Source organism: Erinaceus europaeus, chromosome 13 (genome assembly GCF_950295315.1).
Source record: "Erinaceus europaeus chromosome 13, mEriEur2.1, whole genome shotgun sequence".
Taxonomy (NCBI): Eukaryota; Metazoa; Chordata; class Mammalia; order Eulipotyphla; family Erinaceidae; genus Erinaceus; species Erinaceus europaeus.
In genome coordinates, this window is record NC_080174.1 from 96,570,658 (window position 1) to 96,584,151 (window position 13,494).

Genomic DNA, 13,494 nt, shown 5'->3' on the forward strand with positions numbered 1-13,494 from the left:
CCTAACGCAGATTTGTCCTTTAAAACCTTGTGTTACTTTTCCTTCCAAAGTCACTCTTGCTTCTTTACAAAGTTTTCTTGGAAATTTAAATTGGCTTAGGCAGTATCTTTATCTCCCTACTAGCTGCCTGCAACCACTGTTTGATCTGTTAAAAGGAAACAGACTTCCTCAAGGCATATGTTAACCCCCAAAGCCTCCTTGGCACTGGAAAGGGTTAACCAGGCTCTCCAGGACATGCACCTTGTTTAGTTCTCTCCCTCCTCTCCGGTAAATCTTCTAATCTTTAACTCCACCCCCATGGTAGTGGGGGCACTGTGGCAGAAGCATGGCATTAGTGAATGGTTTCATACGCCAGTAGGGGGAGCTCCAAGCCTTCTTACTGAGATTGATGCCTTAGCATCTGTGATTTGCCAAGGAAGAAACAGATCAATTTTGGTTTTAGGAAGGGAACCAGATTCAATTATTCTTCCTTTTTCTCTCAGAGTGGCTCATACATCACCATTCTCATTTTGCCATAAGTTTAATGGGTTTTCTGGGACAATTAGATAATCATTTTCTTCTAATAAATTGACAGCTTCTTTTCCTCTTTTGCCCCTACTAATACCTAAACTTTTCTCGAGATCCCATCTCCTCTGCTCCTACAATTTTCACTGATGATAGAAAAAAGGGACCTGCTGCCCTTATATATTATCCAGACAAACAATACCCCAAATCTCTTTACTGAGCTTCCTGATAATTCCCCTCAGTACAAAGAACTTTATGCTGTTTTCCTTGCATTAAAAGCTGTACCAGAATCCTTCAATCTTTTTTCTGACAGTGGGTATACTGTTAACTTATTTCCATGGCTTGCTCATTCTTATGTGAGAATTGATGACAACCCACTTTCTCCTCTCAAGTCAAACTGCCTCTATGCTCTGTTCTAGAACCCAACCACTGTATGTTCAACACCTTCATTCCCACATCCCTCTGCCTGGTCCCCTTTCCGAAGGGAATGCTGCAGCTGACTACCTTGCCTCCACAGGAATTCTCTTAGCCTGTCTCTAATCCTGTTAACTTTCATTCCCTAACCCATGTTAATCTTAAAGGCCTTCAAGCTCTATTTCCTGATATTCCTCTGGCACAGTTCAAACGTATTCTTGCTACATGCTCCTCCTGTGCAGGTCTAATCAAGACACCTACTGTTAAAACTCTTGGGGTTAACCCCCAAGGCTTAAAAGCCAACACTCTTTGGCAAATTGATGTCACCCACTTACCCAACTTGGCAAACAAAAATATGTGTTTGTCTCAATTGATACCTTCTCTAAGTTTATGTGGGTGACAGCTCAGATGGGAGAAAGCTCAAAAAAGCTTGTAAGCCATATGTTTTGCTGTAATGGGTGTTCCTCTTCAAATTGAAATGGACAATGGGGCTGCTTTTACCAGCAAACAATTTAAAGATTTTTGTGCCCTGTGGAACATTACTCATACTACAGGCAATCCGTATAATTCACATGGACAAGGCATTGTTGAGAGGGCCCATCAAACCCTTAAGGCACAATTAAATAAAGAAAAGGGGGAATAAAACCCCCAATATCCAGCTGGTAAAAGCCTTAACTACATTAAATCTCTTTAATATTTACAAGAACTCGGAACAACCTCCTATTATTCTTCATTGGCAAACACCATCCACCCTCCCAGCTAGTAAGGTCAAAAGACCCACTCGATAAAATCTGGAAAGGGCCTGACCCCCTATTGACCATGGGGAGGGGTTTCCCATGTGTTTCTGCAGAATTGAGCAAAACCTGTCTGGCTTGTCCAGCAATACACGCATGATGGCACTGCTATCCCTGAGGAACAAGAAACACTGCAAGAGGACTGGCTCCAGAAATAGTACAAAAAAATTGTTTTTTTCTCTTTTGATTTTTTTTTAAGTCTTAGTATAAATGTTAAATGTGTAGTCTTAAACTGTGTGAATAAAGAGGGTTCAACTAAGACAGTAGAGGTCTAAATTCGTGTTTGAAATGATATGTCTTCCTAACAAAAGTTTTTCTCCTGCTGTGTGTTATTAACTACATCTTTATGTGTGTGTTTCAAGTTTGGTAAACATTAACTTAACGGTTGTAACTTTGAAGCTACATTCTTACCAGGCAAGGTAAAATTAATTCACTAAAGTAACTGGGTATTTAAGGTAAAAGTCTAAATGTTCAATGTGACAATTCAACATCTCCAAAATTAAAATACAAATTCTCTATATGGGACATTTTTGGAGGGCCCCCAAAAGTGCCTTGTAAACTAATCTTGTGGAAATTAATCCACAACAAAACTGGCATCAATCTGACATTGTAAATGTTCTAAAAGAAAAAAAACATTGTCACTAACATGTGTTAACTCTCTAGTTAACCTGAGTTTGTTTAAAGTCCAAAGTAAAAAACAGTTTAAAAAATCAATATATTTTGGGGGTCGGGCGGTGGCGCAGCGGGTTAAGCGCACGTGGCGCAAATCGCCAGGACCTGTGTAAGGATCCCAGTTCGAGCCCCCGGCTCCCCACCTGCAGGGGAGTCGCTTCACAAGCGGTGAAGCAGGTCTGCAGGTGTCTGTCTTTCTCTCCTCCTCTGTCTTCCCCTCCTCTCTCCATTTCTCTCTGTCCTATCCAACAACAACGACATTAATAACCACAACAATGTTAAACAACAAGGGCAACAAAAAGGAAAATAAATAAATGAAAAAAAATCAATATATTTTAACTAAATTTGGTATGAAGACCCTGCTGTACAGACTGCTAGATGAGGTCACATAAGATGACCTTTAAATAAAATTATAAAGATACTTAAACCACTTATATTCATCGAGTTATCAATTATAGTAAACTTCTAACTTGTTAAAAAAAATTTTTTTTCCTTTGCAAGTAACTGTCTACATTTATGTCAAAGCCCTCACATGAAGAAGCATCTGCTCATATCCCTGGAAAACCATCTGGACCCCTGAACACTCTGAAATAGCCCACTAGATGGCACAACTACAGCAGCACACCCCCTGAAACCCATGATGTGAGCTGACAAGATCTGAAGAACCTGATTCACAGACTCCAAAGACAGAACTTTCTTTCTGCCTTTCTCTCGTCCATTGCTGTCTGCCCTTCCTGCTTCTGCTTTGCCTATCTCCTTTTGGCGGTTCCAGCTCACTCTTTACAGAGAAGCAAAGTTCTAGTGGCTGTCCTTCCCCGAGATAGATGTGCATCATTTCTTCCCCTGATCATTAGCACTGGACTGACGCTTCTATCGGACTTGCTGATACACCTTTGGACACTCTCTTTACACTGCTGGACTTCTCAAGGACTGACTGTAGCAGTCCATAAACCTTTCAGCCAGCTGTCTCAGGAGTTTGCAACACCAGATCACCCCTCTTACCCCTCGGCCTACCAGGCCCCCACACCTCCACCTATCAGGCAGCCTCTCTCTGCCTACCAGTCTCACACTGTCTCTTGCTACTTTTACTTATTGCTCCACTTATTCGTTTTTTTTTAAATGCCTGCACGATATCATATAGGTTTCTGCCCAACAGGTTTCTATTTACCCCTACACTACTATTTCTCTGTCAGAGATGGAGTCTTTTACAGAATTGTCCCATTTAAATATGGCCATTGGAAAGAGGGAGCTGTCAGGAAATTGTGAGGATGTGGTTGAGCTTGGCAGGGCTTGAACCTGAGGAGTGTGTCAATCCTGTTAAGTCTCTCTACTGAGATGTTGAGCAATGAGGGACAGTAGTAACCCCAAAGGTGTGCCTCGTCCCATCAGACTCCCTGCCTCACAAAGCACCCCGCATTCCTGATACTATGGCCATTAGATAAAAAGAAAGAGGGAGATGTTGGGCCTTAAAGCCAAGCCCCCCTGCTCTTTACATAATCATTGTTTTGCCTGAAAGATCCCCACCATGTTATCCCCTCAGGCTATTGCTAATTCATTTACAACCATTGCAACAGTTGCTAAGGACTCTTTCACCTTCCCAGCATGCCTTTTGCCTCTCTACCCCCTTTCCTAGCCATTTCCGACTTGTCACTTATGGATTTTACCCTATAAAACCCGCTGCTAGTCCAATTTCGCTCCTTTTCTCTTCCACGTCCCAACCTGGAGAAGGGCTGGTGGGCATAGTGGGAGGCGGCCATTTTGCTAACTCCACGTGGCCTAAACTGCTGTGCTCACACCCAACTCTGGGACATCCGCGTGAATAAAGATTTGTGTTCCCGCTCTGCTACAAGTTCCTGGTCTCTTCTCTCTTCTCCGCAATGCAACCCGACACACCACCAGAGTTCCATGTTGACCAGAGTTCCCTGCACTGGAAGCTTCCATATCCTTTATCTCTCTGGGAATGTGTATTTTTAAAGTCTAATTTTTTTTTAAGATTTTTTATTTTTATTTATCTATTCTCTTTCGTTGCCCTTGCTGTTTTATTGTTATTATTCTTGTTGTTGTTGTTAGATATGACAGAGAGAAAAAGATGCGGTGGTTCGGGAGATGGCTCAGTGGCTAAGGAACTCTCAAGCAAGAGGTCGTGAGATTGATCCCTGGAAGCACATGTACCAACCAGAGTGATGGCTAGTTCTTTCTCTCCTCCTATCTTTCTCATGAATAAATAATTTTTTAAAAAAGAAAGGAAAGAAAAAAAATGGAATAAAAAAAGAATAGATGATGATTATGTAAGTTAGAAATGAAACATCTCTAGCCACACATAGCTCTTTATAAAATTAACATCATTATGGAAGCATGGAAATTAGAGTGATCATACCACACTACACTTCTCTGTAGTGCCAGTGTCCAAAAATGTTAAAAATGCAAAAATGTTACATTAATCAAATAAGTATTAGCAGGTGCAGGGCAGTGGTGCACCTGGCTAAATGTACATATCACCATGACACAGGACCTAGGTTTGAGGCTGGTTTCCTCGTGAGTGGAGGACACTTCATGAGTAGTGAAACAGGTCTGCAGGTGGCTCTCTCTATCTACCTCTGTTCCACTCTCCATTTCTTTCTGTCCTATCAAATAAAATGGAAAGAAAAAAATGGCTTCCTGGAGCATTGAATTCAAAGTTCTGACACTGAGCTCAAGAAATAACTCTGGTGGCAGAAAAAAGAAGAGGACAAAAGAAAACTGTTCTCCATCCTGCTCAATTTCACTCTACAATAGTAAGTAAAATATTATTTATAAATACAAAGAGATGCTATGGGGAGGAGGGAACCCTTGTGGAAAGTCTGTGACAGTGACAGGGTCTTATGTCCATTAAGAGGGGAAGGGAGTTAACTCCACTTGGGTGGCTGGATAAACAGGCTCAGGCAGAACAGATTGAGGTCTCAGAGATCTACCAGTGAACAAATTAACTTATTTTTACTTTTTATGTTTTCACCAGTGGGACTTTATTCCTTTATGTTGTATTTTTCAGAAAGAAACCCCAACAATGAAGCTGCCTGTTGTGTGGTGGGGCTGTCTCAAATGAACACTGTACACTACATGCTAAGAGTTAAAACTATCAGAGTGAGCTACTTTGCCGTTTGTGGACCCTTTTAATAGTTATAATTATTATTAATAAAATACAGATACGGGGGATACAGAATACTGCTCAACTCTAGTTTATGATGGTGCTGGGGATTGAATTTAGGACCTTAGAGCCTTAAGCATAAAAGCCTTTTGCATGAGAAGAATGTTGTCTCCCCAAATCCATTTTCTTATATAATGCAGTGAGTTATTTACAGCCTGCCAGGACTGGAGTAAGGAGAGCACTGCTTGCTGTAAACACAGCCTGAAATTTTGCAGTAACACCTGAGGGAGATGACAAAGTATATTTCTCTTTTTAGATAGAGGGGGAGAGTGGCAGAGAGAAATGTGATGGCTGAGAAAATAGGAGAGACATTACAGAACCACACAATCACCTGTAACATTTCTTTGTTCTGTATAACACACCCATGAGGTGGTAGGGAATTGTGACTTTAGGTCCTTACTCACTGTAAAGTATTTCTATCTTTTTTTTCCTCCAGGGTTACTGCTGGGCTCAGTGCCTGCACCATGAATCCACCGCTCCTGGAGGTCATTTTTCCCCCTTTTTGTTGCCCTTGTTGTTGTAGCCCCGTCGTGGTTACCATCATTGCCATTGTTGATGTTGTTCGTTGTTGGACAGGACATAGAGAAATGGAGAGAGGAGGGGAAGACAGAGAGGGGGAGAGAGAGACACCTGCAGATCTGCTTCAACGCCTGCAAAGCGACTCCCCTGCAGGTGGGGAGCCGGGGACTCGAACCAGGATCCTTACGTCGGTCCCTGCACTTTGCACCGGTCCCTGCACTTTGCACCACATGCGCTTAACCCACTGCGCCACTGCCCAACCCCCTATTTCTATTTTTTTTTAAAGATTTTATTTATTTATGAGAAAGATAGAAGAGAGAGAGGAGGAGAGAGAGAAAGAGCCAGATATCACTCTGATATGTGTGCTGCTGGGGACCGAACTCAGGACCTCATGCTTGAGACTCCAATATTTTATCCACTGCGCCACCTACTGGACCACTCATTGTAAAGTATTTCTTGGATTGAGTTATCTTCTAGTTTAATTATTTCCAGGATTATTAATAGAATAAACTGAGGGGTTACATGGTGGCACACCTGGTTGAACACATACTTTACAATGTTCAAAGACCCAGGTTCGAGCCCCCACCTCCACCTGCAGGCAGAAAGCTTTGTGAGTGGTGAAACAAGGCTGCAGGTGTCTTTCTGTCTCTCTCTGTGTCTATCATCTCTATCACCCAGTTCCCTCTCTACTTCTGATGATCTATAACCAAAAACTAAAGATAAAAATTTTTAAACAATAGAAAACACCAGTTAAAATAATATTAGAATAAGTTGGAGGTGTTGTGTTTTTTTTTTTTTTTTTAAGATTTTATTTATTGATTGATGAGAAAGATAGGAGAGAGGAAGAACCAGGCATCACTCTGCTACATGTACTGCGTCAAGCGCTTTAGCCACTGCGCCATCTCTTGGACCATATGGATTTTATTTTAAATGAATGAAACCAGGACAGGGACACCCCTCAATTTGTAGACCATTAGATTTTTTGAGCCTAAACTTCCTTGTTTGATTCTAACATGTACAAAAATTGTGTTCTGGGTTCTCTCTCAATTCATCTTTCTCTCTCCCTATATTAGTGTCTATGAAATTCTTCTTCATATGTAACACGTGAAATGAACATTTATTTTCCTTTAATGAGAAGTACTGGAGATAGTGAGAAGACTTTCAGGTCTGATGCCCCAAGGACTATAGGATACTTCCAAGTATCTTCTAATTCTACAACTGAGGGGGAGTTCTGGAGTCACTATCTCTCAGAAATTAGTTAAACCTTGAAAAAAGGAATAAAAACATTTTAAAATGAAATAACTTGGAGGATAGGTGGTGACTCAATAAGTGGGAAACACATGATTCTGCCACCACAGGAGCACTTACAAAGGAGTATAGAGACTGACAAAATTAGTTGACCAATCAATTTTCTCGTAAGACACTTCACTTAGATACATAACAGAAAATTTCAACTTTTAGATGCTGAATTCTTTTTATTAATATGGTTGTGATACAAGTTAAAGGTAGACAGTGGAAATAAATGTACCTAGAAATTATTCATACCACTAGAAATAGTGGTGAAAATATATCTCAACAGAGAAAATGGCTAAAATCAAGATGACACGTGGCTTATGAGGTCCAGGAGGTGGCGCAGTGGATGAAGTGTTGGACTCTGAAGTATGAGGTCCTGAGTTCAATCCCTGGCAGCACATGTACCAAAGTGATAGCTGGTTCTTTCTCTTTCTCCTCTTATGCCTCTCATTAATAAATAAATATTTTTTTTTTATTTTAAAAAGATACATGGTTTTCTTTTTCACACCAAGAAGTCACTATTTAATTATAATACATTTAATCACTATAATACATTTTAATCTTTTTTTTAATATTTATTCCCATTTGTTGCCTTTGTTGTCTTATTGCTGTAGTTATTATTGTTGTTGGATAGGACTGACAGAAGTGGAGAGAGGAGGGGAAGGTAGAGAGGGGAGAGAAAGATAAGACACCTGCAGATCTGCTTCACAGCCTGTAGGTGGGGACCCAAGGGCTCATACCAAGATGTTGGTTACTAGTTGATTATTAATAATTATCAAAACTAAATGACCATTTTAAAAGTGGCATGTACATGCTATGCAATCTCCATCAAAAACCCTAAAAGCATGCTTAAAGCAAGAAAATGAATGCTGAAATTAAACTGATGCAGTCTCTATAAAAAATGATGTCTTGAAAAAAAAAAAGGGTGGAGGGTAGATAGCATAATGGTTATGCAAACAGACTCTCGTGCCTGAGGCTCCAAAGTCCCAGGTTCAATCCCCCAGACCACCATAAGCCAGAGCTGAACAGTGCTGTGGTTAAAAAAAAAAGAAGAAAAAAATGATGTCTTGGTATTCAAAAATTATTTCATAGGGTCTTTTGGTAGGTAGCATACCAAGTGGAGACCACGAATGACCACCTGAGAGACCCCAGATGGGTTTAAGATCCATCTCTCCAACAGCCGTACAGTGAAGTCTCCTAATTGTATCTGTTTCACACCCGCCCTTATTTCTCATATCTATTCATGTGTGTATCTATACATGACATTTAAGAATGGTGACACTGAGTCCAGTGATAATACTAATTAGAAAATAAGAGTTTTAAGAGTAAGTGGTGGGAGTCAGGCGGTAGCCCAGCAGGCTAAGTACTTGTTGCACAAAGCGCAAGGATGGGTATAAGGATCCCAGTTTGATCCCCTGGATTGACACCTGCAGGGGAATCACTTCACCAGTGGTGAAGCAGGTCTGCAGGTGTCCTTATTTTTCTCCCCCGTCCCTCACCCCTATTTCTCTCTGTCCTACCCAACAACGACATCAATAACAATAACTACAACAACAATAAAAAACAAGGGCAATGAAAGGGAAAATAAATATAAATTTTAAAAAAAAAGAGTAAATGGCTGGGGTGGTCCAGGAGGTGGCACAGTGGATAAAGCATCAGACTCTCAAGCAAGAGGTCCTGAGTTCGATCCCTGGCAGCACATATATATATATACCAGAGTGATGTCTGGTCCTTGCTTTGCCTCTTCCTATCCCTCTCATTGATAAATAAGTAAAATTAAGAAAAAAAAAAAAAAAAAGAGTAAGTTGTTGGGGAGATAGCATAGTGGATATGCAAATACTTCCATACTTGAGCTTTCAATTCCCAGCATCATGATAAGCCAGAATTGAGCAGTACTCTGGTCAGTCCTCTCTCCCTCTCACTCCTTCAGTAAAATAAATTTTAAAAAGTTAAAATGAAAGAGTCCTGCTTCCCCAGAGCTCTGTCCCACTAGGGAAAGACTGAGACAGGCTGGGAGTATGGACTGACCTGTCAGTGCCCATGTTCAGTGGGGAAGCAATTACAGAAGCCAGACCTTCCACCTTCTGGACCCTATAAATGACACTGGGTCCATACTCCCAGAGGGATGAAGAATGAAGGAAGTCTGGAGTCAGGCAGTAGGACAGCAGGTTACATGCACATGGTGCAATATGTAAGGACAGGAGTAAGGAACCTGGTTCAATACCCCAACTCCCCACCTGCAGGGGAATCAGTTCACAGACGGTGAACCAGGTCTTTAGGTGTCTATCTTTCTTCCCACCTCTCTGTCTTCCACTCCTCTTTCTATTTCTCTGCCATATATATATATATATATATATATATATATATATATATATATATATATATATAAAAGAATTCAGGGGAGGGAATGGAATATGGCATTCTCCTGGTGGGAACTGTGTGGAGTTACACCCCTCTTATCCTATGGTCTTGTCAGTGTCTCTACTTTATAAATAAAAATTTAATAATAATAAAAAAAAGTAAGTGAAAGAGAAATATGAGGGTGGAGGAAATAAAGTTTCTGCCTGAGGCTCTCAGGTTCTAGGTTCTATTCCCTGACCCACCATATGCTAGGGATGAGCAGTGCCCTGACAGAAAGAGATACAGAAAGAACTATGATGGGCAAAAGAGAAACTGTAAATTAAACATGTATCAATTAAAATACAACTTATTCAAGAGGAAAAAGAAACAGAATCTGATGTGGGGCATGTCACTTACCCAAGAAACTGCCATCTCTTCCTCTTTCCCTGAATGTCTTTCAGGCCAGAAAATGGAAGATCAATCACAGCAATAGCTTGAGACTCTGTTTAAATCTAGCAGCACAGCCTCTTCACTGGATAGTATGGCCCCTAGATGGAAGACACTGTAGTGAATAAAAGGTACAATACACTAGCTGTGCATGTAAACAGAAGAGGTTATGGAAACATTTAGTTTAACATTAGGACCACTAGAAAGTCCACAAATTCTACTGACATCTTTTCAAACCTTTAATTTTTCTTCAGCAAAAACATCCACAAAAATCTAGTAAAATGGGAGTTGGGTGGCAGTGCAGCATGTTAAGCGCACATGGCGTAAAGCTTAGAGACTAGCCTAAGGATCCCAGTTAAAGCCCCTGCATCCCCTCCTGCAGGGGAGTCACTTCACAGGTGGTGAAGCAGGTCTGTAGGTGGCTTTCTCTTCCCCACCTTTCTCCAATTCACTCTGTCCTATCTAACAATGATGACATCAATAACAATAATCTCTACAACAGCAATAAAAAAAATGGCAACAAAAGGGAAAATGAAATACATAAAAAAGTTTTAAAAGATCTAGGAAAATGTCCATCAGACTTCCTAATTCAAGTCTTACCTAAATACTGCTCAGAGACCTGTATTAAAATAGTGATATGGGGAGTGGATCGGTAGCGCAACGGGTTAAAAGCAGGTGGCATAAAGTGCAAAGACTGGTGCAAGAATCCTGGTTCTAGCCCTCAGCTCCCCAACTGCAGGGGAGTCGCTTCACAGGCGGTGAAACAGGTCTGCAGGTGTCTTATCTTCCTCTCCCCCTCTCTATCTATCTTCCCCCCTCCTCTCCATTTCTCGCTGTCCTATCCAACAACATCAATAACAACAGCAATAATAACTACAACAATAAAACAATAAGAGCAACAAAAAAGGGAGTAAATAAATAAATGAATATTTAAAAAAAGGAAACAGTGATATGGGGAGGGGGTTGGATGGAGCCAAGATGGCAGCTTGAAGACTATATATGGCATGAGCTCTGCAAGGAGGCTGCTTTAAATCTGGGAATTTCAGGTGACGGCAAGATTTCTAGGTCAGTGGCAGAGGAAGAATGTAGGAGAGCTCTAAGGAACCAAGGAAGAGCCCTATACTCTGCCCTCCACCTCTCAGCTTACACTTCGAATAGGAATATTTTATTTTAACCTGGGGTGCCAGCCCCCCCCAGCTAACACTTCTAATAGGAACATTTTAACCTGGGGTGCCTGGCCCCCAGCTAACACTCCGGTCCTGGAACATGAGGCAGAGAAGGACTTAGTGGGGGGTCGAACCACTATGTGGAAAACTGAGCATGTTACATATATACAAACTATTGTATTTTACTGTCGACTGTAAACCATTAGTACCCAAATAAAGATACTTAAAAAATAGTTAAAATTCATTCCAACAATTTTCTTACTTCCTTCCTGTGGGCACTAGCAAACTTCAGACTCATGCGGGGACTGACAGCTGTATTATCCTTTATTGGTGAAGCCCGGCAGTGGCGCGCCAAGCTGAGCGACATGGCACAGTGCTGGGGCCTTGGGTCTCAGTCCTTCCTTCTCCCATCCCTGTCTGCAGCAGAAGCTTCACGGGCGGAGACAAGGCTGCAGTGTGTCTCTCCTGCTCTTCCCTCCCCCCGCCACCGTTGCTCTTCCTTCCATTTTGATTTTATTTTTCATATTTTATTTATTGGGCGCCGGGCGGTAGCGCAGCAGGTTAAGCGCACGTGGCGCAAAGTGCAGGGACAGGAGTGAGCATCATGGTTAAGCCCCCGGCTCCCGCCTGCAGGGGAGTCGCTTCACAGGTGGTCAAGCAGGTCTGTCTTTCTCTCCCCCTCTCTGTCTTCCCCTCCTCTCTCCATTTCTCTTTGACCTATCCAACAATGACGACATCAACAACAATAACTACAACAACAATAAAACAACAAGGGAAGCAAAAGGGAATAAGTAAATAAATATTAAAATAATAATAATAACGACCGAGCATATCCGATGCCGAGGTTTGGCCCAGACTGGCGGCACGGCCGTGGCCACAGAGTCGCTGCACAGGATCCTGCAGCTGAACCAGCTCCAGCAGGCCAGTCCCGCCAGGCCGCAGACACGCAGCTGGCGGCCACCTGCAGCCGCACAACCGCGCAGGCGCCGCGCGCACCCGGGAACCGCAGCCCCGCGCCTGCGCAGACGCGCCGGTCCGCCCGCGCCGGGTCGCCAGCTGGAGCCCGGCCGGAGCCTGCCCGGGACACCCTGCGCCCGCCCCAGCGGCTCACGCCGCGCCCCCGCGGGCCCCGCACCTCCCCGCAGCTCCGCGGGCCCCAAAGAGGGGCGAGGGGAAGCGGGACCCAGACCAGCAGGGAGGCGGCGCAGAATGGCCAGAGGCGAGGCTGGCGCACCTCCCCGACACACGCAGAGCCCCAAGTCTTTAAGGCCGGTCACGCCGAGGCCTCGCCCGGCTCCCGCCGCCACCCGACACCCACCAGCTGCTACTGACCTGATGCCGCCATGCAACCTACTGTGCACCGCCGACTCACAGCTACAACTCGAACCTGCCGCCCAGCCGCGCGTGTGCAGGACCCCGCTGGCGCCGCTTGGCCTGACGGGAGCTGTAGTCCGCCTCCTCGCCGTCAGCCGCGGGAGAAGAGCCGTACGAACTACAAGTCCCAGCAGCCCGTGCGGCTGGCCTAAGCTGACGCTCCCGGAAACAGAGATGTCTCTGCCCTGGAGCCCAGTGCTGCCTCTCTAGCCTGGTGGTTCAGGGTCGGCTTCTTGTGGTTTGTAAGGAGCCTGAAGCTCTAGCTAATGAATGAGTGAGCTGTTCCGGCTCGGATGGTGATTTAATGAGAACAATCTAAGCTGTTTGCTTTTTTATTGATTTGCTTTGATTTGTATTTATTTTGGATGGAGAAAGAGAAATTGAGAGTGGGGGCCGTGTGAGGGCGCACCTGGTTGATGCATCATGAATGCGAGGCCACACAGGGTGGATGGAGAGTCATGGAACCAGAGAGAGCCTCTCCAGAGAAGATTCTCAACGACCTGGCACCCACTTAACTGTGAAGAAGATTTCTGTGAGTGGCATTAAAGAAGACACTGAAGAACACCATCAAAGAGATTATTTTGAACTCTAAGTTATTGAATCATGACTGACCGGGGCACTGGCAAAAGGAGAGGAGTTTTTGTTTGTTTGTTTTGGTTTGGCTTTTAATTTTTAAAAATATTCAAATTCCCTTTTTGTTGCCATTTTATTGTTAACTGATGTCGTTGTTGGATAGGACAGAGAGAAATGGAGAGAGGAGGGGAAGACAGAACGGGAGAACCTATAG

The 13,494-nt window shown here is 43.2% G+C and overlaps 2 protein-coding genes and 1 long non-coding RNA gene across 7 annotated transcripts in view; 1 reads left to right on the forward strand and 2 right to left on the reverse strand.

The window, feature by feature from the left end:
• The window catches only part of LOC132542441 (uncharacterized), a 242,382-nt gene that overhangs the window by 32,677 nt on the left and 196,211 nt on the right, over nucleotides 1-13,494 (reverse strand). The gene's annotated exons all lie outside the window — the stretch shown is intronic.
• The window catches only part of LOC132542412 (zinc finger protein 14-like), a 123,046-nt gene that overhangs the window by 5,600 nt on the left and 103,952 nt on the right, over nucleotides 1-13,494 (reverse strand). Inside the window, exons 1-2 of one of the 5 annotated variants that reach the window (XM_060204988.1) lie at nucleotides 12,666-12,729; nucleotides 10,138-10,268 (exon numbers count right to left, since the gene is read on the reverse strand). The exons of 2 other annotated variants lie outside the window; for them this stretch is intronic. In XM_060204988.1, the coding sequence (XP_060060971.1) occupies nucleotides 10,138-10,152 (15 nt within the window). In that variant the 5' untranslated portion in view covers nucleotides 10,153-10,268; nucleotides 12,666-12,729. Of the gene's footprint in view, nucleotides 1-10,137; nucleotides 10,269-12,665; nucleotides 12,730-13,494 lie in introns of those variants that run through there. 2 more of the 5 variants (XM_060204989.1, XM_060204990.1) reach the window with 2 other exon arrangements.
• The window catches only part of LOC107523087 (zinc finger protein 709-like), a 424,510-nt gene continuing 423,837 nt past the window's right edge, over nucleotides 12,822-13,494 (forward strand). Inside the window, exon 1 of the mRNA XM_060205028.1 lies at nucleotides 12,822-12,921. The gene's annotated coding sequence lies outside the window, so the exon portion shown is untranslated. The remainder of the gene's footprint in view (nucleotides 12,922-13,494) is intronic.